The following is a 24,490-nucleotide window of genomic DNA, read 5'->3' on the forward strand; positions in this document are numbered from 1 at the left end:
AAGCGCAACGATCGTTGGAAACAATTTCAGCTCAGAACGAGCAAACAGCAATGAAGATGCCGGCAGAAGAAGTAGCATTATCAAGACAACATTTCGGATAGGAACACTGGAACTAACAAACCGGCCTTAACTAGAAGCATATATACCACTATTAAGAATCAAAGATAATATCAAGTTCTACGGGGTACATAAGACACGGGGTTCGAAGGAACACTAGCACTTCGAGGCAAAGAGCCTTGAAGGTTTACAAAACGTAAATTGTTTCCTTGTGGTAAATTAATTGCAGATCTCGATGGATGCATTGTGGGAATGTTTGGCCGTACTTGTCTAGCCTCCAGCTGACTTAAATCGATTACTTGATGTCCTGTTGACCTCAGCGGGGGCATTTGCGGCCCTGTATTCGTGATGTTTGGCCTAAAGTCTCTAGGTAGGGTCCTTGGTCTCCAAGATGGTAACCTTTGGCTTTGCATACCGGCAAGAGCCACCATCTGTAGGTTGCGAAATCTCTCCTCACTTGAAAGTGACGTCACTGGCATACTCCGAGGGGGGGCTAGGCTGACATTTTGATTCGGGTTGCGCATAACATAAAGTGTTCGCATTGCTTGATTTTGTTGTGACAGGCCTTCTGGGCCACTAAGTAGCTGATGTTGATGCTGGAGCTGCATTTCTCGGTAAAGCTGTGCCTGTTGCTGCATCGTTTGCATTCTTTCTTGGGCGATGCGCATGCGTTCATTCACTTTCGCTATAATATGCAGGTAGGCAATGGTATTTAGTCTGATAAATCTTGTCTAATAGGATGATGACTAAGAAAAAGTTGCGAGAATGGATTAACGGTATCTGTTTTTCACACAGATGAATAACAATGAAAAATGAAAATGATATTCGAAATCCAGTTTTAGCTTCAACAAAATGTCGGGGTAGGTTAGAAAGAAACAATTAAAAGGCAGAAATCTAGAAAAAAATTGGCCATCTGCTGCCCATCACTACCTTTCGCATTAGCACATTAACAAATTTAAACCTTCAGTGAATTGGTTTGAATTTAATGCCTGTCTCGAAAAACTGGTGAACCATTTTGTGATGATTTGTCCTAAGAATGGTTTCTTTAAAGATCATATGATCATATTACATTACGAGGCGCTATAAGTATGGGGCGAGCAGACCCGCAGCGATGAAGCCTATATTTGAAAGCGAGAAAGAGCTTGCAAAAATAGGCTAGGCCGAAAAGGGAACGGCTTTTTCTTACCAAATGCGTTCTTTGCCAGGTCTTTTTGTTCCTCGTAGCTAGCCCAAGCTTGTCGCCGCTCTTCTTCCGTTAACTGTTCCTCTTCGACGTTTTCCAGCAAGATGTCGTGCTCCTGGTATTTGACAATCCATTTTGGATGCTGTCGTTGAAGAACCTCGGCCAGCAGGGGATCCTGTCATGCAAAGATACGACATGATTGCACACCAACAAATAGAAGCCATGACCAAATACAGCCACACTCGCTTAGGGCAGACTCGCATTAGTCAGACATTTCACAAGTCGGACAAAAGGCGTGGTCTCAGCCAAATTGCTATACATGCTATCAATCTTAATCACATACGTCAGAGTTTATAAGCAGGATCTTTGTATAGGTCGGACCACTAATAAAGTCCTTTATGAAAATAGAATCGCAAAAGTTTAGAACAAAATTTGAGCAGAAGCAGGAAATATTCCCAATCTTTTGTAACTAACGGCTGTTCACCTATCATCTAGTTAATTGCAACACTTACAGCTGGTAGTTGGGGGACAGGAGTGTCATCCCCTTCTTTGTATTCTTCAGCGTTAAATACATAGAGTTCCCTCAGTTCTTCGTCGGTGAAGTGCCTTGAAATCTGCTGCTCGTCGACAACCCGACCAGACAACGCTAGCTTATTTATTTGCCTCTCGTAAATTTTCTGTTCCATCGTTCCCTGTAATAAACAAAATATTAAGATTATCAATATGCAGAAGACATGTAGAAGTATTGATCAGTTGCACCGTCAATGTAGTGTTGACTTTGTTACAGATTAAATAAAGCGTTAACATATGTAGAAACAAAGTATTAATAAAAGTTATGTTACTTAGGATAAAAGAATGCAAACACAAAAAACAAGAGTGACCAAAAGCATATCCAATCAATTTTTTCAAAGCATCTACCCCTTCCCTGAAATGCCTTCACTTGTCTTTTAAACTAACAGAAGAGGTGGATAATACCCTCATAAAAGCAGGGGTGTCTGCAGGAAGAGAGACGGAAAAACGAACAACTTATGATAAGAGTACGAAAAAACGTAAGCAATATGAATACTTGACAGTTTTTATCACACCGCTTTTCCTTTTCAATACCACTTTATTTAGAATTATGTGAAAAGGGGAAAACGTTTCCACGTTGGTTCGTGGTGTTGGTGTTCTAAGTTCCTCACCTGTGAAACAAATCGGTATACATAGACAGGTTTATCCTGCCCAAAACGATAAACCCTGAAAATTGACTGGACATCATGAGATGGGTTCCAAGAACAGTCGAAGACAATCACGCGATTGGCTGCCACCAGATTCACACCCAAGGATCCGGCTCTTGTCGAGATCAGGAATAAACGCGCGCTGAAAGAAAAATAGGGGCAGTGTAATGGTTGATTGGTGACAATATTACCTGTTGTTTTTAGGATGCATAACTAGCTTTGCAGCATGAAAATACTTATTTTTTAATCAATCCATTAACATAGGAAACATATTTGAAAGGTAAATGTTTGTCAAGGGAAAAGGAGATTTAAAAAAAATGAAAAAAAACATTTTGTCATTATTACTATCTATTTGTTTAATGTTGGCAATAAAAAATTCTCTGGACTCACGTTGTGTTGTCGACATCGTTAAATATTTCTGAAAATCTCTGTCTTGTTTTGGCTGGAGTTGATCCATCCAAACGGAAGTAATCAACCCCTTTACACCAGCTCATTTCATTCCCGCCAATCTTACCGCCACCTAGAGCCCTTTCAATCAAATCAAGGGAGACGAGGCTTTGTGAAAAAACCAAAAGTTTATCGCCAACAATTTCAGCATCTGCAAGTATCTCAAGCAACAGCACAAGCTTGCCACTCAATTCCACATTTGTGTCATCGCCCTCATCAATAAAATCGTCATACCATTCCCTAATCTCAACTTCTTCTTCCATTTCTGTTGCGTCCTTAAACCGAGTACCAGACCTAGTGCTTCCCATCCCCCGGACTGGTTCTTCTCCCGGTTTCACAGTAACCATATTTTCTTTAGGGCACTCGTCATCACTAGAACTTTCGTCTGTATCATTAACAGCAAAAACGTTACTGTCCAAGGCCAACTCGGATTTTCCTTCTTTTAGAGTAATTTTGTTACTGTCATTGGCAAGCGTTGCAGCTGAATTGCTATTTTTAGACCGGAGACTATGGCTAATGCGATCTTGCATTGAATTATGGGGTTGATGATTATGTGGTCCAGTCTCGACACTATTGCCTGTATCCATTTCACCTGCATTTGTTGGGGATTTAGGAGCACTTGATGCCATTCTTGGTTCTGTAAACAAAATATCAAACCGTCACAAAGAAATGGGTTTATACGCGAGCCATCTTATAATTCCAGCCTTCTTTCAACGAGAACTTTGAGATAAAAGCGACTTTTAATGTATTTTTAACGAGCTTCTATTTCCGCCATTAATTCTTTCCATTTTCGAATAGGCAAATTTCTGTGAAAACATTTTGATTATTAGTCAGGGAAAAATGTGTCAGGGATTATTTGTCAGGGAAAAATGATCTAAATCCTAGATATAGCAAATTTCGAAAACTAATCTTTAACAAACTAGATGTACTTGAGCAAGAAATAAGACACCCTCCGTGTAAATTGCTCTCCCAAAATAAGTCCACATCCAACACCAAAATGTATTCCCTACATTTGTAGTCAAATTTCACAACTCAATTTTTGGATTTGAAACATTTCGCCTAAGATAATTCACACCACTTTAAGGTAACTTTTGATTTGGTTGGAAATCATCTGGCTACCCATTACAAGGACCCTGTTGCTATCCCAAAGTTGAATTAAACCTTTAATTATATACAAGAAGCAAGATAACGTAAATGAGATCACAAACTGCATCACGCAAAATAGTGCAATAAATACCTGTTTCGCTGCCACTTGACTTCCATCCAGGTTCCCGAGCTTTTTCCTCAGCACTGCTTTCAGATTCTGACTCGCTGTCATCTAAGAAGTTTCTAATGTCATCCAGAGCTTCTCTCTCTAGCCTCCTAATTGCCTCAAGTTTTACTGCCCAAGGATGCGTCCAAATTTTCATCAAGCATTGGTAGTCGGCAAATATGCCAGTTCCTAGGTAAAAAATACGAATGAAAACTTAAAGCGAAATAACAACTGAAACATGGCGTGGAAGAGCAAAGGCCCAGATCACATAGAACCCGTTTCTGTTCTGCATGACAAAACCAAGGCCAGGTTTAGTCCCATACAATTATGAAAAGTATGTCACATGAATAAAATTTGTCTACGATTGCCAAGCAGAAAATACTTGGATAAAATAAGAGAATATCAACGTCCAGATAAAATACAGAAGATATGGTAGCAAAAATCATAGGATATAACAAATAATGCAATGTAACAGACCAAATAAGAAATGGTGCTGGCAGATTATCGTTGGAGTACTGTGTCAATGAGAAATTCTACGAAAAACTGATATTTTCTCAGAAATTCCAAATGTTTTGTTAAACAAAATAATACAATAATGAATAAAATATACCTCTTGCTCGTACGTCGGCTAAATTTCCACACACGAATGAATCCAAGTAAAATTGATACATCTTTCTCTGTCGCTCTCCTAAACGCACAAATATAGTGTACTCGTGCTTTGGCGTCAAAAGTGGAGTCAGAACAGAATAATCTTTTCGCTGAAATTGAAAGAATCCTTGATACACAAGTAATACTTGAATTCACTTACACTAAACTAAGGGAATCAATCTTATTCCATATCATAAACCATGCCAGACCATGGGATAATCAGCTATATATCAGGGAAGTTGAAAACCTGGCAAACATTGGTCAAAAGCTGCTGTCTGAGAAAAGCCTACTTCAGCTTGGAGTTAGTACTATGAGTAAAGTTAAAACGAATGGTGTTAAAAAAAGTTTTTAAATAGGGCTGTTCTCCAGCATTCCAAACACAAACAATCTTCCTTCTTGTGTTACTAAGTCAAGAAAAAATAAAGGTAGTGTGGGAAATGTAGATAGTCACTTTTATATATTAGATCAAATAAGGTGAACTGCACTATGTTGAAACTCTAAAATCCAATATATGATGCAAAGTTTGAAACGTACAACATTGCCAATCGAATTCTGTTGCACCGAACAAAATCAAGCAATAAAAAAATGAGGCTATCCAAAGCAGGAACACAGAATCTTAAAGATCATAAAAAGAGACAAAATACATGGGTTTAAATGGAACCAGAATTCAAAACAAGAGAGCTGTTCTCTCGAAATGCTGCAAGGTAAATCAATTACAATATAAATTCAAATAAATATAAATATATATAAATGTAAATATATAAATAAATTGTAATAAACTAGAAAGCAAACCTGTACACAGCCAGAAAGTGTGTCGTGCAAGACATGACAACGCTGTTTCATGATCTTCACATCTGCAGGGGTAGAGTTTGAGCACTGACCATTTGCGATAGGATTCATAAAGATATTTGTGAATTCTTTCTTTGTCCCAAGAAGGTTTGGCTTTACAAAACTAACCATTACAAAATCTGGAAAAAGAGTTTGAATCATAGTAATTTCTCTGTTGAAAAACGACGAAAACGAGCTTTTGACACCTTCTTTTTGCCCACCGATGAAAAACCTTCCGCATATTAAGTAGGTAGATTAGCCGAGTACAACAAGCTACAGGCTAGTATCAAAGTACTGGCCAAAGGGAATAACGTGTTTAATTCGAGACACTTCTACAAAAAGTGTGACGCATAGTCCACACGTGCTTATTCTGTCACTGAAAATTTAACTTACAAGAGGGGAAAAACAGCATTAACAGTAACAAAGAATTCATATGATTCACTAAGCTGTCATGGGAGCAAGGGGCGATTCTGTATGCTTCCATGGGTGCAAGAGCAATTGGTATTGAGGGTAAAGAACAAGCGTAAAAAATTCCCCAGCTGTTTAGACTATGGAGGTCATCAGAAAACCCTTAGACTCTAAGTAATTGGTTCACGTAAAGGGGCCTTTCTCAAGGAGTAGAAAAAATAGGAAAGAAAAGCAAAAAGACGTACATTCCAGAAGGTTGTTCTGCAGAGGGGTTCCAGTTAATACAACCCTACGTAGTGTTTTGATCTTGGTTAATGCCTGAGAGATTGCGGATAAGTCATTGCGCAAAACATGACCCTCGTCACAAACAACGATGTCCGGGCCTACAACAAACATAAATTACTATAATCAACCTACTAACTAGTCCATGCATACGACATTTAGTCGGATTTGAAAATTCCCGACCTATCTAAGTAGAAATATTCTAAATAAGTTAGAGGTTGCATTGGTCGAAGAGGTTTCGTTGCTGTGGCGCTGGCTGTGAACGAGATTCGGTTGTATTAATAGCTTTGCAGCATGTGTCATTTAAGATGGTATAGGAATTTAAATGGCTTATAATTAAATGTTCTTTCATATCGTGCCAAATAGATTATTGATGTTTTCTTTTGCTAAAAAATCTTCATTCACTGTGTCATTCATTACCTGCTTCGAAAATGACGGAAATCATACAGTGAGAAAGATTTGATGAAATATTAACTGTATTGACATTTCACTTTCAAGGAGAAGTCGAGAACGTTTGGAAAATGCTTGGCAAAATAAAGTTTGAAAACAGCGTGCTAATGCTGAGCTGCAATTATGCAAAAAATTGTCACATCTGAATTATGGGCAAGGGTAGTGACAAGTGATTTCCTGCTCCTATCTTAGCTAGGCAATAGTGAATTCACCTGGGTCAAGAAGTGTCTCTGTTATTATTTTCTTGTGCTTTTTATTTCTAATTCTTCTGAACTGGGTCAAATTGCGGTACATATCATAACCAAGGATCATGACACCCCCATGACTGTACCATTTCCTCAACATGTTTAATCGCAGTTTCATATTGTGACCAGAGTCAGAGAGAACATGGACCTGAAAAGACAAAACATGTAATACAGTGTCTCGCCAAACGGTAACTTAGCCGTTTGAGCATGCTGGCTGACAGGACACAATACAGTCAGTCAGTTCAACTTTGAGAGCTTAAAATACCAACATATACATACGTACTTAGCGTTGTTTAGGTTGTCTCGAAGGCACATCTTACTTTAGGTACAACCTTTATGGCATTCGTAAGGAAAGGAAATTCATACAAAATCAGTGCTTTGTCTCTATAAAATCTGCCAAACTGTTTAGGGCAATATAATGAACAAATAATTTAAGTACAAAAATGAAACAGTTTTTATAACAGCGCGTAAAACCGATAACACTCGTCTGAATGGCAATACTTACATCCATCCTTTCATCCAGCTCCAGCCATTTCTCGAACTCCGTTTCCCAGTTGTACACTGTGTTAAGGGGCGCCACCACCAGAAATTTGTTCAGCTTCATTTCTGGGTGATTGGCCACGGTATGCAGTAGAGTTATAATCTGCATAGAATTGATAGAAAAAAGGAAAAACATAACATCATTTTGATAGCGGGTTAACTTTGTGGCAAAATATGCATGTGACACCCATCTACGTACTTATAAAATCCAATCTTTCTCCAACAGTCTTTCATTAACAAGAGAATCAACATTTTTACTTCCTTTTATTTTGATGCTATAAATTACCTCTCAATATCTGAAACATAGTTGATGTGAGTTTTTAAAATCGATGAGAACTTGTCAATACTGTAAATTTCCGTGAAATAATTTTTTGGAGAACAACTGTAGATAAAACTCAAATTGGCGAGGGAATATCCAAATATAAGGAAAAAACAAAGTGAGGCCATTGCCTTATAGAATTTGTGAATAAGGATCTTATTCATCAAGCCATGCTCCATAGAATTTTAACCATTGTAATTTGGGAAAAGTATACTAGGGATTTTTTAATTGTGAGTAGAGTTATACATGCATGGGTAGCTACTCCAGCCAAGTTTCAATAATATATGTAGGTTATTAACAGAGGTCAACGCTTGATGGCTTTATATTTATAACTGGAGTTGCACAACTGCTGAGAGGCTGAATTTCACTTCCCATAATCTTATTCACTCAGAATAGCGACCAGAAGCTCCATTATTTCAGGATGATTCAGCATTTCTTTGATGCTATCATGTAGTACTTATACCAGATGTCATTATTCTAAGCATGCCAGGCGGCAAGAGTACAAGATATTTAACTGTTACCCGAATAGTGCTCAAAGTAAACGTTTAGCTGCCAAAAAATGATTTTTTCTAAGAACTTTGATATTCCTTTAAAACACTGCAAAGTCATACCTGTAAAGATTTGCCAAGGCCCATGCAGTGTGCAAGCAACGCACCACTTCCTTTTTCCCCATTTTTGAACTTTTCCAGTGATTCAAACAAACAGTCATACATGAACTGGATGCCTTCAACCTGATGCGGTTTCAGATTGGTAACGAGGCTATGGTGCACTTCTACTAATGCTTTGCCTGTTTTTTTGTCTCTTTCCAAAATCAAAGTGCCAGTTACACTGTCCCTTTTAAGTGCTTGCTCCTCTTCATAAGTTGCTTGAGTACGCTCGAGAAGACGCCTTCGCCTATCCTCTTCAAGTTGGCGTGCTTTTCGAGTTTCCTCTGTGAGCTCTTCCTCTGCTAAAATACGTCTAATATTTCGCCTCCCCTTGCGTTTTGATTTAGATTTGTCATCACTACTTTCGTCTGAATCTGAGCTTAGAATCTTTCCCTTACGCTTTTGTCCTTTCCCAGTACGCTTAGCTTTGCTTTCTCGCCCCCTTAATCCACTCTTCCTTTTACCCTTTTTTCCCGTTCCTTCTTCTTCTGCTTTTTCTTCTTCATCTTTGTCTTCGTCACTGTCATCATCCTTGCTGTCCTCACTCTCAGAAGATTGTTGCAACACTTTTCTTCTTCTCCGCGTTCGTTTTTTCGTTCTGTGTGCAGCATCCGATAAAGATTCGGATGACTCTGTTCCTTTAGAGGAATTAAAGCCCTTTCTTTTTCTCTTAGCTCCTCTGCTTAAAGGTAACGAATTGCTACTACTGTCACTCTTCCTTTTATCATCAGAAGAATCCTGGCTTGAGCTTGACTGAACAGCTTTGGACCGGTTTTCGTTGGTCGTTTTTCTCCCTTTACTTCTAATTGAACGGTTTTTAATCCGTTGATAGTCAAACTCACTTTCACTTGAACCTTTACCGTGACTTGCATCGCTTAAATCATGGCTATAGTCTAGTTCCGCTTTATTACTGTGAAGACGATCATTTTGGGAATCATCAAGTTCATCTGTTTCATCTTCTTCAGACTTCACTTCCTCCTCATCATCTTCAGTGTTTTCGCTATCTGGCTTGAAATCACTTTCGTCACTCTCGCTTTCAAAGCCTAGGACATTACCTTCCAGCCCTACAGGGCTCTGGTTGACAATATCTTTGGTTGTAGTTGACTTTTTAACTGGCTTTGAATAACCATCACATAACTTACCTTCTCCTGTATCGACCTCGGTTTTTTCCTTGTTTCCATTTCCCGATGACAAAATATAAACTGGGACCTCCCTTTCAGTCCCATTTTGTTTTAACGATAAAGATTTTACATTATGCCTGTCAGCTTTGTCATCATTCCTGGGATTGTGAAGACTGGCATTACTGCATTGTTTTTCAAATACTAAGAGTATGTCTGTTGGAATTTCAGCCCTTTCTAGCAATACATTACAGTCCTTTAGGCTAAATTTTTCTTTCAAATGTAACAACTGGTCGACATTGGTATTGTCTTCTGTCCCGTTTTGCCTTCCTATAGCAAAATTTTCTGTGACGTTGTCCATAATAAATATGTCATTGTCGAATGAGTTTGTTCTCGAAGTGTCGTTTAATGTCTTTAGATTTTCTTTTGAATTCCGTTTGTTAATTTGGACCTTCGCCAAGCCCTTCTTGTTCACTTTTGGCTGGGTATCCTCAGATTCTATCACGCAAATATCATTCACGTCTTTTTGAATAAGATTGGCTATGTCTGGATCAATTTCAATTTTCACTTCCTTTGCAGCCACCCCAGCATCCTCTAAAGTTTGGGTAATGTTCAATAGTCTATCTTTCCTTTCAAGTTGGCTAGGCCCACCAAGATGTGTTTTCTTGTTTTCAAATGCGTAGCCCGCCATTTTGATCTTTTTTATCAGTTTTATGATTGATTTACATTCATCAGTGAAGTGAACGATTTGCGATGGATCACATGAAAAACATTTCCATTTCTGTTCCTCGGCAGCTAGAAGTATCTTGAGAAATTCCTCCCCCATGTTTCGCTTTACGCATTTTTGGCAGAAGACCTTTTCACAAAAGTCGCAGCAAATCAAATCACCTCCATCTCCACACCATTTACAATATTCTTCCATGCCAAATTTGTCTCTACTGAACGAGCTTGAGTTGTAGAATTTGCTGCAAGCCTGAAACAAAGAAAGCGATGCTACAGCGTTTCAATCTGACTATTCAATCAGATCAGATGTTTTGCGATTACATTGCATTTTTCGTACTGCCAATACAGTTAGAAAATACGATCAGTGAATTAACAAGAAGCAAACGGAGGCATTTGATTTTGCGAAAAGGCATGGTAATAAAAAATTCAATTTAAACAGCCTGTTAAGACAGGTGTTTTAAGCGTATTCCTGTATAGCAGCAAAAAAGGCTGCACTGTCTTCAACTAATGATCCCAATCAGGTTCGGTTCCAAGCCCTGGTTGATTCATACTCTGCAAGAACGAGATGGGTAAATGCTAAAACTCTTAATGCTGAATTTATTGACTAAATATTCAGTATCTCTCCTTACTTATTGACGAGCCGCGGAAACGTAGTGCCACTTCATTATTCTCCCTGCAGTCTGAAGTCATTATTCCCTACTTTTTGAAGTCGCTAAAAATTCTATTGTGATAAATACCTTGCATATGAGCACACCCAGAACTGGATGCTGCAGAACCTTGTGTGTCTTCAGCTTCTCACCACATCCAGTGCATTTGATATGGGAAGGCAATCTACCTTGAAAGGGTGTAAAGGCAGTGCATATTTCAATAAACGTTTGGATGAACAAGGAATAGGCAAGCAAGTAACCAGGATGATGGAAAGCAACCAAGAAACGAATGATGCAAAATAAGTGTTTTAAAAGTGCCAGAAGAAAAAGGTGCAGCAAAAAACAGAGCAAATAAGCATGAAGTAGATCAAGTATCCAAATTAAGTGCATTAGAATAAAAAGCGACAACGAAGTTAAGAAAAATGGCTAACGCGAACACGAAAGTACCAGGAACATTAGCCGTGATGGCAAAAGATGAAACAAAATATAGTTACTTAAGTGTGAAGTTGCTTCGCTTTCTCGCGATTCTTCTATATTTTGCAAAGGTTCTGCTGGGTCATCCTCCATTTTTGGCATTTCATGTCCACTTACTGTAGCAATATCTTCAACATTATTGTTCTGAGGTACATCCTCGTATAGACCCTCCTCATCCAAGGGGACTACAGTAATGGCTTCACTGTCGTCATATACTGGCAATTCTTTATCCCCGGCATCCCCGGCATTCCCAGCATCCCCAGGTTCTGACACCAAATCAACTATTGATGAGGATGATATCTTCACAAATGAATTTTTGGACACTGTTTCAGAATCTGTAGCGTTATTAGCAGCTGCTTTGGAATTTGGAACCCTGTCGCTGCAAAAATGAAAAGCTTTCAAGTTCAATTTTTCTTCCACGAATCGAGATAAAGACTTGGGTTGGCGAGACTATTGAGCTTACAAATGTAGCCAACATGAAGCTTGCAAACACAAAACGCATTGAATACATATGTCACAATGGAAATAGTCTTAGCATGAATTATCGGCCAAGGAATGTCACATTTTTCCTTTGTTCATTCTGAGGAGTTTTCGTTCCTGGCATGTTATCAATATTTTTATCCAGCAATGAATCTTGTCGTAACGTATTTTGAAAACAATCGCTGCTTGAGAAAATATGGCAGTTAGTTTTTGCTTCATCAGTTGTACCACTTTGTCTTAAAAACTCTTCGTTCATCATGATGCCTCATATTGATGGACAAACCTTTAACTTCAATTAATCAACTCATACCTATATTAGCTTTATCGAATTATCATTTGAAAATTAGTCACTTTTGTATAGATCATAATTGAATACTGGGGTTAAGCTTGTAAAAAACGTAAGTTGCTGATAGAATTGACAATTCATTGGGTTATTTGACTATTATAAGTTTCATTACTCCTGGTGTTACCACTGCCATACAAGTAATGAAATGGTTGGATATTATCAGATTGGTACATGCGATTGGCCTTAGAAAATAAAACTATACAAAAATGAATTAAAAAAGATTGTTGCATCTAGATGAAAAGGCTTTCAGAAAAGCAGCTGATTGGATTCATGACCTTTAGAAATTAAATTCTATTGCATTTGCAGACAGTTTTAAAACCGTCTGTTGTGTTTAAGCGTCCAAAACAAATTTGCAAAACATGTCTTGCCATGATGTTTGGGACAGACTACATTTCGTAGTTTCATCCTTATGCAATGGCACTAGGCCTTTTTGCCCATCAGGCTATTTTGTCCTTGTATTGTTGTATAGTGGTTTTTGTTTAGAGTGTAGCCCGTTGGTGGTGTAGCCTGCATCACTTATTGTAATTGTTTAATATAAGAAGCATCCAGGTAGCAATGTTATTCTTCTATAGCATGAATCAAACTCAGACTCAAAGAGATGTAAGGTGTACCACTACGTGAAGAGAAACATTTTACCTTGGCATGTCATCATCTTCATTCTGTCCCTACATTAAGAAGAAATTGATATTATTATTTCTATATTAATTTGGTTTTACCAACTTTTTCACTGAGCAGTTACATTCAATCATTATCAGACAACAGACTTCCTTTGGTATGAACAGGGAAATATCTGACAAAAAAATTATATTGAAGAAAATTAGACCACAGAATTGAATCCAATGGCCTTGCTGAAAAGACGGCGACAATTATTTACTAACATGTTTACATTTTATCACTGAATATCAAAATCTTTTTAAAATCCTTTTTCCACTGAATTTTATTAAATAATGCCATCTTTGTTGCTTGTTAAAAATATTAGAGAAAATCAGTGTAGTCATGACAACCAAAAAAGCTTTTCCAGAAATACTTTCTCAGATTATTCATCAGTCAAGCAACTTTCAGATACTTTTATGGAGATTCTAAATTGTGAAAAACTAAATTTTGTGCCAAGTGAAAGTCTGGTTAATAGCCTAAACTTCGTTGAAGACATTGACAGACCTCAACCCATAGCTCTGGCAGTTCCTCATAGTTTAAAAAGAAAATTTTTATTTTTTTTGCTTTAAAGCTCAGCAAGACTTCCAAAAATGGCTCTCTGAAGTTTTAAAATTGTCTGCCTGGCAGCAGGTGGGGGAGCAAATAAATAGCATGCCTAATAAAATGCTTGTGGTAGGGAATGGAGTTGAGTCTGTGTCTAAACCCATTTTCCACAACGAAATTAATTACATTAATGGGTAGCAAACAAAAAACACTTGTAAAAGGGAGATAAATATTTTTACAAACATATGTCTAAAAAAGAAAGCAAAACTGAATTTAACTCTAACTAACTTGCATCTTAATTAAAAAAATTCAAATTCAGAATACACAAAACTAACAACCTTTATAAGTGTATAAAAATTTCAGACCTTGCAATCAAGACTATGATCCGCTTTTGCATTGCTTCGCAGCTTATCAAGAATGGAAAGAAGTTTGATCCTGAAAAAATTAGAAAAACATCTAATTATGAAAAGCAATGTCAGTGCCGGTTCTACAAAGCAGGTTTCTAGTTTCATGAGTTCTTACTCTGAAGAATAAAATCTCATCATTCAGACAATTTGGTCAAAAACTAAATTTCATCAGATAGGAAGCAGAATATCAAAATTTTCTAGCATTTGACAGAAGTTTAATCAATAGAGACTTTTACAAAAAAAATATAACCTCCTTTTTTCAGTATCAAAACCAAAATAAATAAAACTTAAACAAGATACCTTTTATTTTATTTGTAAAATGAATAAAGACGTTTTTTCTCTTAACAGAAATATTGTGTTTTCAAAAACATTGTAGCTTTAGAAGATTCAGGAGATATTTTTTGAAAAGAAATGGCTGGCAATGCAAAGCGCATCAAAAAAATGGAATTTGTTATTAGAGTTTGGGAGGAAGAACCAAGTTTGTGGGATGCTCATACAAAGATGGTGATGCAAAGTTTGATGAAGTTCCTTTTTTTCAAAGCGAAGCTAATTTAAGGCTGAACTACACAGACCTTTTTCACGAATGTTTTCACCTCAAGGATGAAAAAACTGGTCGTGTAAATTGGAAAAAAGGACCATCAGTAATAATTTCCCTTTCACCTATGCGAGTTGGATGTGTTCAACTTTTGCAGCAAAAAAGGATAGATTTTCTTTTGTCTTTTTGACAAGGCTATGAAACCTTTGTCTCAAATGTCTTCATGTTACGTCATGACGTCTGGTTTGGAATCAAAACAGTTCCACAGGCTTGATACATGGTGTTATAGATACACTCTTTTTATAAGAACCAGTAAATTTAAGTTCAAGCAGACTGTTCTTAATTTTTCTTAAATATCTGAGTCTGGATTGTTCTTAATGTGTTCTAAAATTTATAGGGTGTAAGCAGCACAGTTGCTAGCTTTTTCGTTCTAGGGAGGTGTTCAGGCCTCATTTGCTAATAAAGTGATTGAGACAACCTTCACTTGCAGACAAGCTTGAATATTTACCAAAAAAGCACTCACACATTACTAAAAATCCTCGTTTTTGAGATGAAACATTGTTCAAAGTTGCATTTCAGAGTAGCTCAGCTTCAGCTTGTTCTCAATAAGTTCTTAACTTTTGACCAATTTTGATACTCGTGTTCTTACAAAGTTGTTTTTATAAAAAAAAGAGTGTAGGGAGTCTCTCACCACCTCGTGAGGCTGACGCCCATCCAAAAATTCAAGACCATTCTCAAAAACCTTTCATATTTGACACAATCCTCCAAATGAAATTCATTCAGCAAAGTTGCAGACAGTCTCCTGCTCTGGAGCCACGGTTTCACTCAAATTGCTTTAATCTTACCTTTCTTTTTTAGACGCTTGGCAATAAGTGCCAGTAGTAAACAGCCAGCAGCTGCTTTCTTCACTGGCCTACCCATGACAAAAAGAAGGAAAAATAATCCTTTTTAAAGGATATGTGTAAGCAGCCTACTGTCATCCCTTTTTTATATCCTGCACAGGCCTTCCTGGGAATAAATTAGCACAAGTGTGGCATTTCGCACCCCTAGACTGTTTTAGATGTGATGGAGTGATATTGATGCTTTGTCTTATGTCTACAAAGGTTTAATTACATACAGGGGCGGACTGGCTGGTCGGGCTATTCGGGCGATCGCCCGAAGGGCCGGTCGGTTTAGGGGCCGGTTGATAAAAGTGCAAGAAAATAAATTAGCTTAAAAAGTGAATCCGAGGCAAAAAACTTTACCCATGAGTTCATCTGTTTGCCTTGAATTTTCAGAGACTTTGTGGAAAAGAATAAATATACACGCGAGTACTCCAAAAACATCAAACTTATGAATTCATTATTGTCACCGCAGCCCAAAAACACTTCTTCAGGAAACATGTTATTGACATCTTGTTCTATTTTCTCTTGACGGTATTTTTCTTTTTGGCGACATATTATACTGTAACACCCCTGTTTCAATGCGATACAAAAGATTTTAACCTGCCCTGATGTCTTTTTACTTAGCTTTTGCTTGAAGCTGGTCATGTTTTTCCCTAAGCACAAGCTATTGCTAAATGTAATAAATTTAAAAGTCCAAAAATTTGAGCTCACTAAGGGATTTGCTCTGTGATGTGAGGCAATGAAGATGACATACGTAGAACAAGGGATGAGCAAGAAGACTTCGACCAAAGGTGATGCACAGAAATTTCGTGAGGAAAAGCTGCGAGACTTGAAAAAGGATTCAGCTACGATAGCTTAAAAAAGGATTCAGCTTTTTTATCAAGCAAAAGCGACAAACGTCACAAAAAACAGCAGGGTCTTGCTCTTGCTCCTTTCAATAAACTCATACAAGTTATGGTAAGTTTATTAGGCCTATACTATCATAAGTCAAATGCACCACCCCCCCCCCCCCCCAACAGGGGTATGGTGCTACATGATAAAATTTCAACAGGGGTGCCCATGTTCTCTTTTTGGGGTCAGAAATTGACAAATCGATATTTTTGGGCTGCTGAAAATCATTTTGGTTTTCCGGAGGATTATAAAATTATTTGTCACAAGTGGAGTGTGATAGAAGCTTTTCCACTTTAAATATATAAAGATCAGATTACGTAGTGATTTTTCGCAGCCAAACCTGGAGTCCTTCATGTTAATGTTCTTAGAAAAGCACCTGTTAGAAGACATCCAGAACGATCGCATTATCAACATATAAGTTACTGTATTTAGAAACAAAGTCAAACTAATGAGTTAAAATTTTTGTTTATTTACTATTTAGTCAGCATTGACATATTTAACATGTTCGGTTAACCATGTTCTGTTAACCATGCACAAAATTGCTGAATTTAAAAACTTGTTTTCCTTACAGACTAAAATTTACTTGCATTTTCCTCAAGTTTTTTATTTGCTATTATTATGGGCCGGTTTGATCAAAATTGGCCCAGGCCAAAAAAATTAGCCAGTCCGCCCCTGATTACATAGTATATGGAGCCTTAAAAAAAAACCCATTATTCTTATGTCATTTCTTCAGTTTTCTCACAACTTATATCTGTGGTGGCATAACAATAAAGGAAAGCTTAAGACTTTTGCCAAGGATCTTTTTACTAAACTTGATACTGAAAATATTTCAGATGCAGTTCCCAGCAATCCCTATTACCACCAATGATTGTGGCAGTCTTCATGGCACCCTTGAAAAATGTTAATATTTTGGCCCCAACTTTCAATTGTGTCTCATCAGTAGGGATATGAAAACAGTTTAAAAACTGTATGATTTGAAAACGGCACAATTTGAAAATGGCACCATTTGACAACAACACAAATAGTTTCAGTGCAAATGCTTGAAACATAATAATATCATTGCAGATTTTCCTCTCTTTGAATCCAGAGCGCTATCCTTCTGTTTCCAAGTTTATCCCTTGAAAATTTCATGCCTTTGTCAAAACCTGCTGTTTTCTGAATTTTTCCACTTTTATTTGAAAACAATCTACATTGAATAATTCATTGAGGAACAGGATACCCCCATTGAACAAATATGCCATATTGCATAAGCCCTTCTAGAGAGTGTTGTTTACGCTCTGCTTATTTTTAACCCAGCTGGCGGTAGGAACTGGATACTGAAATCACTGGCGTAAAACCAAGAGCGTACAGAAAATGAGCTTTCCAGCATGGGCCTTTGGCAAAGTCTTTCACTTGTCGTGGGCTTAAATATTATAGCCTAAAATGTCATTATTGCCCCATTTCAGGAATATGGCCAGCTCCTTTGTGATCTCTTTACTCTTCTTGCTGAAGATGCCAAATTTACGAAAGTAGATCAGAATAAATATGGCACAAATCTTGTCTAAACTGGAAGCCTTTTGTTTAAAAATTCAACTTAATTTACCATTCGAAAATAGTATTTTAGAAACATGTGCATGCCAACTCAGGTCTAAGGCTAAACTGGAAGCCTTTTGTTTAAAAATTCAACTTAATTTACCATTTGAAAATAGTATTTTAGAAACATGTGCATGCTAACCCTGGTCTATGAGAAAAAATTTGACTTAGCTTTTATGAGCACTGGGCTAGAAGATGGTTGCAAATTGTCATATAATAATGGTTTCTGCAGCCTAAGAATGAAATTTAGTGGACTACTTTTAGCTCTGATGCTATTATCATTTGCTTCATGTTTTAAAATGATTATAGTTACTCGGGACGGTGGGCAAAACCGGTAAAATACATCAAAATATAAAACACCAAAGAATTTCTTGCTTTTTTGTCATTTGTTTATTTTAGGTAAAAACGGACATAAAAAAGGATAATGTATTTCAGCCTTTAATCAACTATCATAGGCTCCTAACAGCCATGGTCTAACCAACAAAGATCTTTCCTTCCATATGGAATTTCTCTTTTTCGTTTTGAAACTACAGCTATAACTAATGCTATAGCTGCACCTTCTGTGTCACGATTCATTGTGAAAATTAAAGAAAATAATACTAGGTCATCAGTTTTGACTTATTGAGTAAACAGGTAGATCTATCAGTCAAAACTGACAAAAAACTGTGAAGTTGAAACTGATCGTGTATTTCAGCCTTAAGAAAGGAAATCTGTTAAACAAACTTGACTATTTGGTGATGACACAAAATTGAGAGAAGGATCAGCGAGAGATGACATTTGGACAGGGCTTCTAAGAAAAAGTGCCCTAGATGCAGAGGGCTTCTATTCTCCATTCAGGGTTGATGTCATCAATTTTGTATCATCTACAGACCTATTTCAAAAGTGGACTTTGAGTTTGAAACCTACATCTTGAAATTAGCTTGTACTGAAAACTTCATGTTGTAAAGACTGTTCGGGCACAGGTTACGCCAATTTGAATATTTAGAAATTTCTTTAGATTTGACTGGAATTTTCTGGTGTAGTGAAAAAATCTTCACTGCAGCAAAAAATTCCATTTAAATATAAAGGAAAAGCTAAATTTGACTGGTTACAAGGAGGATTATTCACAACGATAAGAATAATTCACAAGGTTAAAAATTTAGATTTCACAACTTATCAGGATTCTCATGTCTATACCACATTTTCTCCCTTTGTTATTGATGAGGTTCTAACCGCTTTCAACAGAATAAGATGGAGAGGGATTGTGGAGGGCTCATAAATGGGCACACAGGTGTCTGATCAGTGCTATGGCATGTGGAAATTTAGAAACAAGACCTGCAGTAAAACTACTGAGGAAATCAAATAACAGTACCATCTAAAGATAAAACTATGTGGCAATTCCTAAATCAATACTTTCTTGTTGAAATTTTTGACAACAAAGAAGCTCTCATTAAAAATTCCTTTTTAAAAGTGCTACATTGACTCCAAGGTATTTTTTGGTCCTGCATATGACAGAGGAATCACCTCCAAAAATATATTTTTGAGCTGTGTGTGCCCTAGATGCAGAGGGCTTCTATTCTCCATTCAGGGTTGATGTCATCAATTTTGTATCATCTACAGACCTATTTCAAAAGTGGACTTTGAGTTTGAAACCTACATCTTGAAATTAGCTTGTACTGAAAACTTCATGTTGTAAAGACTGTTCGGGCACAGGTTACGCCAATTTGAATATTTAGAAATTTCTTTAGATTTGACTGGAATTTTCTGGTGTAGTGAAAAAATCTTCACTGCAGCAAAAAATTCCATTTAAATATAAAGGAAAAGCTAAATTTTGAAAATGGGATAATTTGCTGCATGATGGCCCAAAACAGCATGAAATTTTTGGCACAGACTAATTTCAACATGAAGATTCAAATTCTATGATCCATTTTTAGCATGCGAAGATAAATTGCCGGAACAGAGAATAATAATTCTATTGTAAAATCAGGTTGCAGTTTCAAATTTTGGTATCAGCAGGAGGCAGAACATTGAGATTGGTGATGTGCCACTGGTGACGAGAAATGAGAATACTTAACAAGCTGTGGAATTATTTAATAGAAATAGAAAATAAATTCCATTTCTAGGTTTATTAACTACTGACAAAAACATAATCACTGAAAATTAGAGGGCTGATAGCAACGGCTGTTTTCGCGCCAAAATAGTACCCAAATTTTCTTATAATCCATCAAAGCTTCTCCCTCTAATTTTAGGCCATCATTTTTAAACTACCGAACTCTAAATATAAACCATATACGCAAACAGGTCACAATCATAGTGTTTCACTTTAGGTATCCTCTTGTCCTTATTCTCTTCTTATTTTAAAACTACGTTATTTTCAAATAGCGGCTTTATTTACAACGAAATAGGGTTATGTTCGTTGAATGTACGATTGATTGTATTGAAAACAAACGATCATTGGCCGACCTGTAACCAATAAAACCAATAACATCCTCGTAAATCCTTAGATAAATAATAAAGAAAGCTATGTTATACTAGAGGATACTAACCCTTTCTTTGGTTTTCCTGGATCGGCTTGGTGCTCAGCATTTTCCATCGTAAAAATTACAAATTCACAGCAGCCACATTTTACTCCTTTCGTGGCTAGGCGCCTTCGTTTTGATCTTGGCCGAAATGCATCACGGGACTAAGCGCCATTTTTGGTGTAACTGAAGTTGCTACCAGTGGCGGTTGCGCGCAGCCTCTGATAATGTGACGAGAATAATAATGGAAACCTTTCACAAAGCCTGGGTCCACAAAGAAAAAGTATTACAAGCATAAACAAAAGAAATTAACAACAACAAAAAAAGGAAAAAGTGTGGTCGTCATTGTTTGTTTTAGAAGTTGTCAGTAGCAGAGATTGTTAGAATTGAAGAAGTTCAGGATTATTCCAAGATTTATTTCTGCGGAAGAAAATGTAATAGGTAGTACGGATAGTTAAGTTGGATAGATTGGAGATCATGAAGCGGGGATGATTCTCGCTGATATCTAGAGCGTTGCACATGTCGATGAAAGAGGAGCAGGAGAGACCAAAGATACCTAGGGAACTGATAGCAAGATTAACAAACCTGATAGAAGAATAGGCTGAGCTTAGGCTGTGAATGAGATGCGAGTATTTCTCTTTTTTGCGGTTAGCATTAACATCCAAGTTAGTTTCGTATCCTACTGTAAGCTCGAGTATGAATAGGCGATGGTCAGAAGTGACTAGAAGTAGATCAGGACGGAAATAGTCTCCTGTTATGATAGAGGGTAGAAGATAACCTGAGGGGTCTACGTAAAGAGCAATTAGGTATAGTTCGGAAGACTGTGCTGGGAAGCTTAATGCAGAGCAGAAATATGGTGCCATGTGTAACGGCCTTCTTCGAGGTATGTTTTGCAGCCTGCAACAATGTGAAGTAACGTTTCTGGCATATGGCAAAAAGAGCAATCGGAAGACTGAGTAATGTTCCATTTAGATAGGTTTTTTCGCGTGGCAAGGGAGTTGCTAAGATATTTAATAGTAAAATTGTAAATGTTCTTATGCATGTTGCTTTGAACCGCGGTCCATATTTTAGAGGCTATAGGAAGAGAGTGGTCAAAGATGAAGGAAAGAACGGTACCTTGAGATACAAGATGGTTTTGAAGGCGCTCTTTATGTTCTGATCTAACAGCCTTCAATACTTCTCTAGTATTCCTGTAAACATCATATTGGATGTTCATGCTCTGGCTGGTATTTTTCCACAAAGATTGGATGTTTTTGTTGGGAGAGGATTTCAGTGCATTACGATAAACAGTTTGACACTGCATGAATTTAACAGAAGGAAGAATCAAGTTAAGACCGAACTGGTTTTTTGACAGAATAATGCCACTTAAAGTAGCACTTATGGGTAAATCGAGCTGACGGCGGATAAATGCAGAAACTTGATTATCAAGGTTTTCGACGATCCAGGTTTTTGATAGATCGGCTACTGTGAGGTGCCACGAAACTTCAAAAAACGAGAGAAGATAGCTGTTATAAAGAAGCAACTTATTCTTTGGATGGAGAGGTAAAGAATCAATTTGCGTTAGGAGTTCTGTGAAGATTGAGCTGAGCTTAGACATATGTTCTTGATTGCTCATATTAAAGTCGAAGTGACGCCCAAGATACTTAAAAGACTCTCCAGTTATGACAGGAGGGACGATTTCATTATTGATGAAGAGCTTTGGCTGATATTGTAGGGAGCGTGTTGAGATTTTTTTAATGCCAAAGGTATTAAATAATGATAATAATAATATCATTATAATAATAATGGAAACTTTTCATTTTGAATTCCAGTTAAAACTTCAACTACAAATCTCACTATTACAAGGTAATTTGCAATTGGCTAGCCTGGTTTTACAAGAAAAAACTATAACAATCGTAAGGTAAAAGGAAAAACTGAGAAAAAAATAAAACAACTAAAGTTAAAAAGGATGTAATTCCGGATTTGTCCATGGCTTATTTTTGCAACAAAATATGTAGTACGTAGTTCGGATGGCAATGTTGGAAAGTTTAGAAATGAGAAACTGTTTTTGTTGCTGATCGATGGAGAGAGAGTCACACATTTTGAAGAATGAATTGCAGGAATTACCGAAGATGCCAAGAGAGCTCATAGAAAGATTAACAAAGGAGACACATTTGAACTGCCGCTGTAAACCAGATAAGAGAGGAGCATACTTGTTGTGTTTTCTTGTAGCATTTGTGTCAAGATTGGATTCGAAGGCAGCAGTTAGCTCTAAAATGTAGAGATAATTGTTGTTAGTCCTCAAGAGAAAATCAGGGCGAAGGTTTTCTCCAGTTATGATTGATGGTGAAAGAAAGCCAGGTATATCATTGTAGATGGTAGATTCGTCGACAGCTTTTAGTGACGTAGCTAGAAAGTTTAGGATAGAGTTATGTCGCCAGGTGTATCGGCCTTGTTCCAGATATGTTTTGCAGCCAGCAACAACGTGAAGGAATGTTTCTGGCAGAAAACAGAAAGAACAGTCAGAGGTCTGGCTCAAGTTCAATTTTTTCAGGTTTTTCTGTGTGACAAGGGTATTGTTCAGGTACCTTATGGTGAAATTGAAAATATTCTGAGGCATGCTACTTTGCACCTTGGACCAAAGTTTGTTTATTTTTGGAAGATTCTGGTTAAAGAGATGTGATAATAAAGATCCTTGGGAGGTTAGGATGTTTTGCAGACGATCTTTATGCTCATGCTGGACAGCCTTTAATGCTTCTTTGGTGTTCCTATATATATCATACTGTATATTTGTGCTACTGCTGGTATTTTTCCATAAAGAGCGAATGTTATCGTTTGGTGAAGATTTCAATGCGTTTCGTAAAACTGTTTGACACTGTAGGAATTTGGTGGATGGTAAAGTTAGGCTGAGTCCAAACTGGTTTTTAGAAAGAATAATGCTATTCAAGGTAGCACTTATTGGGAGGTCGAGCCACTGGCGGATGTATTTGGATACGAGGCTGTCAAAATTCTCGACAACCCACGTCTTTGAAAGATCTGCTACAGTAAGGTTCCAGGAAATTTTAGAAAGAACGAAGTTGTGATAAAGACGTAGCTTATTTTTTGCATGAAGAGGCTGGGAATCGATTTGTTTAAGCATGTTTGACAGTGATGACAAAAGGTCAGATTTATGTTCTTGGTTTGTCATTTCAAAGTCAAAATGACGACCGAGGTACTTGAAAGAGTTTCCATTCGAGACAGATGGGATAGGTTTGTTGTTTATGAAAAGCTTAGGTTGATACTGAAGAGAACGCGTGGAAAATTTCTTTATTCCAAAAGTGATGCATTTATCGACACGTATGATCATGTTAGCCCATTGGCACCAGCGAGTGAAACAATTCAGTAGAAGTTGGTTTTCTTTCTCATTGCTGGTGATAACGGCAGCATCGTCTGCGAATTGAAACCAATGGACTGGTTGAAACACACGGTCGTTCTGCTCAGGTAGGGAAAACCCTAACTGTTTGTATTTTTCAGCTTTTATGTACTGTATGAATGTGTTGAAGCATAGATTAAATAGTAGGGGACTGAGGCAGTCACCTTGAAGCACACCACGACGGACTGGTATATTATTATAATAATAATAATAATAATAATAATAATAATAATAATAATAATAATAATAATAATAATAATAATAATAATAATAATAAATAATAATAATAATAATAAAACATAATGAAAGGCTGGAAAATCTCAATAACCGTCGATACAGTAAATGGAAAGGAACAATTGAAGCCAATAAATGTCAAGAGAGGTATACTTGCAAGGAGACAGCTTTGTTGTCAAGCTTTTTGTACTATGTCTTGACCCAATAGCTTGGACGATTAGAGGATATGAGGGTTACCAACTGACGCACGACAGGACAATGAAGATAACACACCTATTATTTGTTGACGATTTAAAACTCCATGCAAAATCAGAGAACAAAATATCAGTCGTGACAAAGAAAGTTAAGGAAATGTATGAAGATATTGGGATGTCCTGGGGCCTGGAAAAGTGTGCTTCTTTGCATGTAGTTAGAGGGAAAGTATCATAGAGCGAAGATTTACCAATAGGAGCAAAGGATTCCATCTCAGTTATGGAATCTAGCGCCAAGTACAAATTCCTTGGAAAGTATGAAAATTTCGAACAGCTGGACAAGTTCACGTTCCAACAAGCAGAAAAAGAGTATCTACGA

The 24,490-nt window shown here is 37.2% G+C and overlaps 1 protein-coding gene across 1 annotated transcript; it reads right to left on the reverse strand.

Moving 5' to 3' along the window:
* Positions 1 to 126: 126 nt before the first annotated feature.
* Positions 127 to 20,476, reverse strand: LOC135686460 (uncharacterized). The gene is made up of 17 exons (XM_065202690.1): positions 20,323 to 20,476; positions 13,874 to 13,943; positions 12,948 to 12,976; positions 11,506 to 11,864; positions 11,102 to 11,199; positions 8,488 to 10,614; positions 7,523 to 7,660; positions 6,985 to 7,165; positions 6,286 to 6,423; positions 5,597 to 5,772; positions 4,767 to 4,914; positions 4,142 to 4,345; positions 2,848 to 3,541; positions 2,422 to 2,599; positions 1,753 to 1,932; positions 1,244 to 1,415; positions 127 to 742 (listed from the first exon to the last, which is right to left on the reverse strand). The coding sequence occupies exons 1-17, from the start codon at positions 20,367 to 20,369 to the stop codon at positions 171 to 173; spliced, it is 5,511 nt and encodes a 1,836-aa protein (XP_065058762.1). The 5' UTR covers positions 20,370 to 20,476; the 3' UTR covers positions 127 to 170.
* Positions 20,477 to 24,490: the final 4,014 nt, after the last annotated feature.

Source organism: Rhopilema esculentum, chromosome 6 (assembly GCF_057945365.1).
Source record: "Rhopilema esculentum isolate cy_ngs chromosome 6, ASM5794536v1, whole genome shotgun sequence".
Taxonomy (NCBI): domain Eukaryota; kingdom Metazoa; phylum Cnidaria; class Scyphozoa; order Rhizostomeae; family Rhizostomatidae; genus Rhopilema; species Rhopilema esculentum.

Excerpts from the sequence above, each read along its gene's own strand:
- LOC135686460 (XM_065202690.1), bottom strand. The coding sequence starts at position 20,369 with ATGGAAAATGCTGAGCACCAAGCCGATCCAGGAAAACCAAAGAAAGG. Across the intron at positions 11,200-11,505 it reads CGAAGCAACTTCACACTTAA|GTAGATTGCCTTCCCATATC; the intron begins GTAACTATATTT and ends CACCCTTTCAAG. Across the intron at positions 5,773-6,285 it reads GCAGAACAACCTTCTGGAAT|ATTTTGTAATGGTTAGTTTT; the intron begins GTACGTCTTTTT and ends CTCTTTTTCCAG.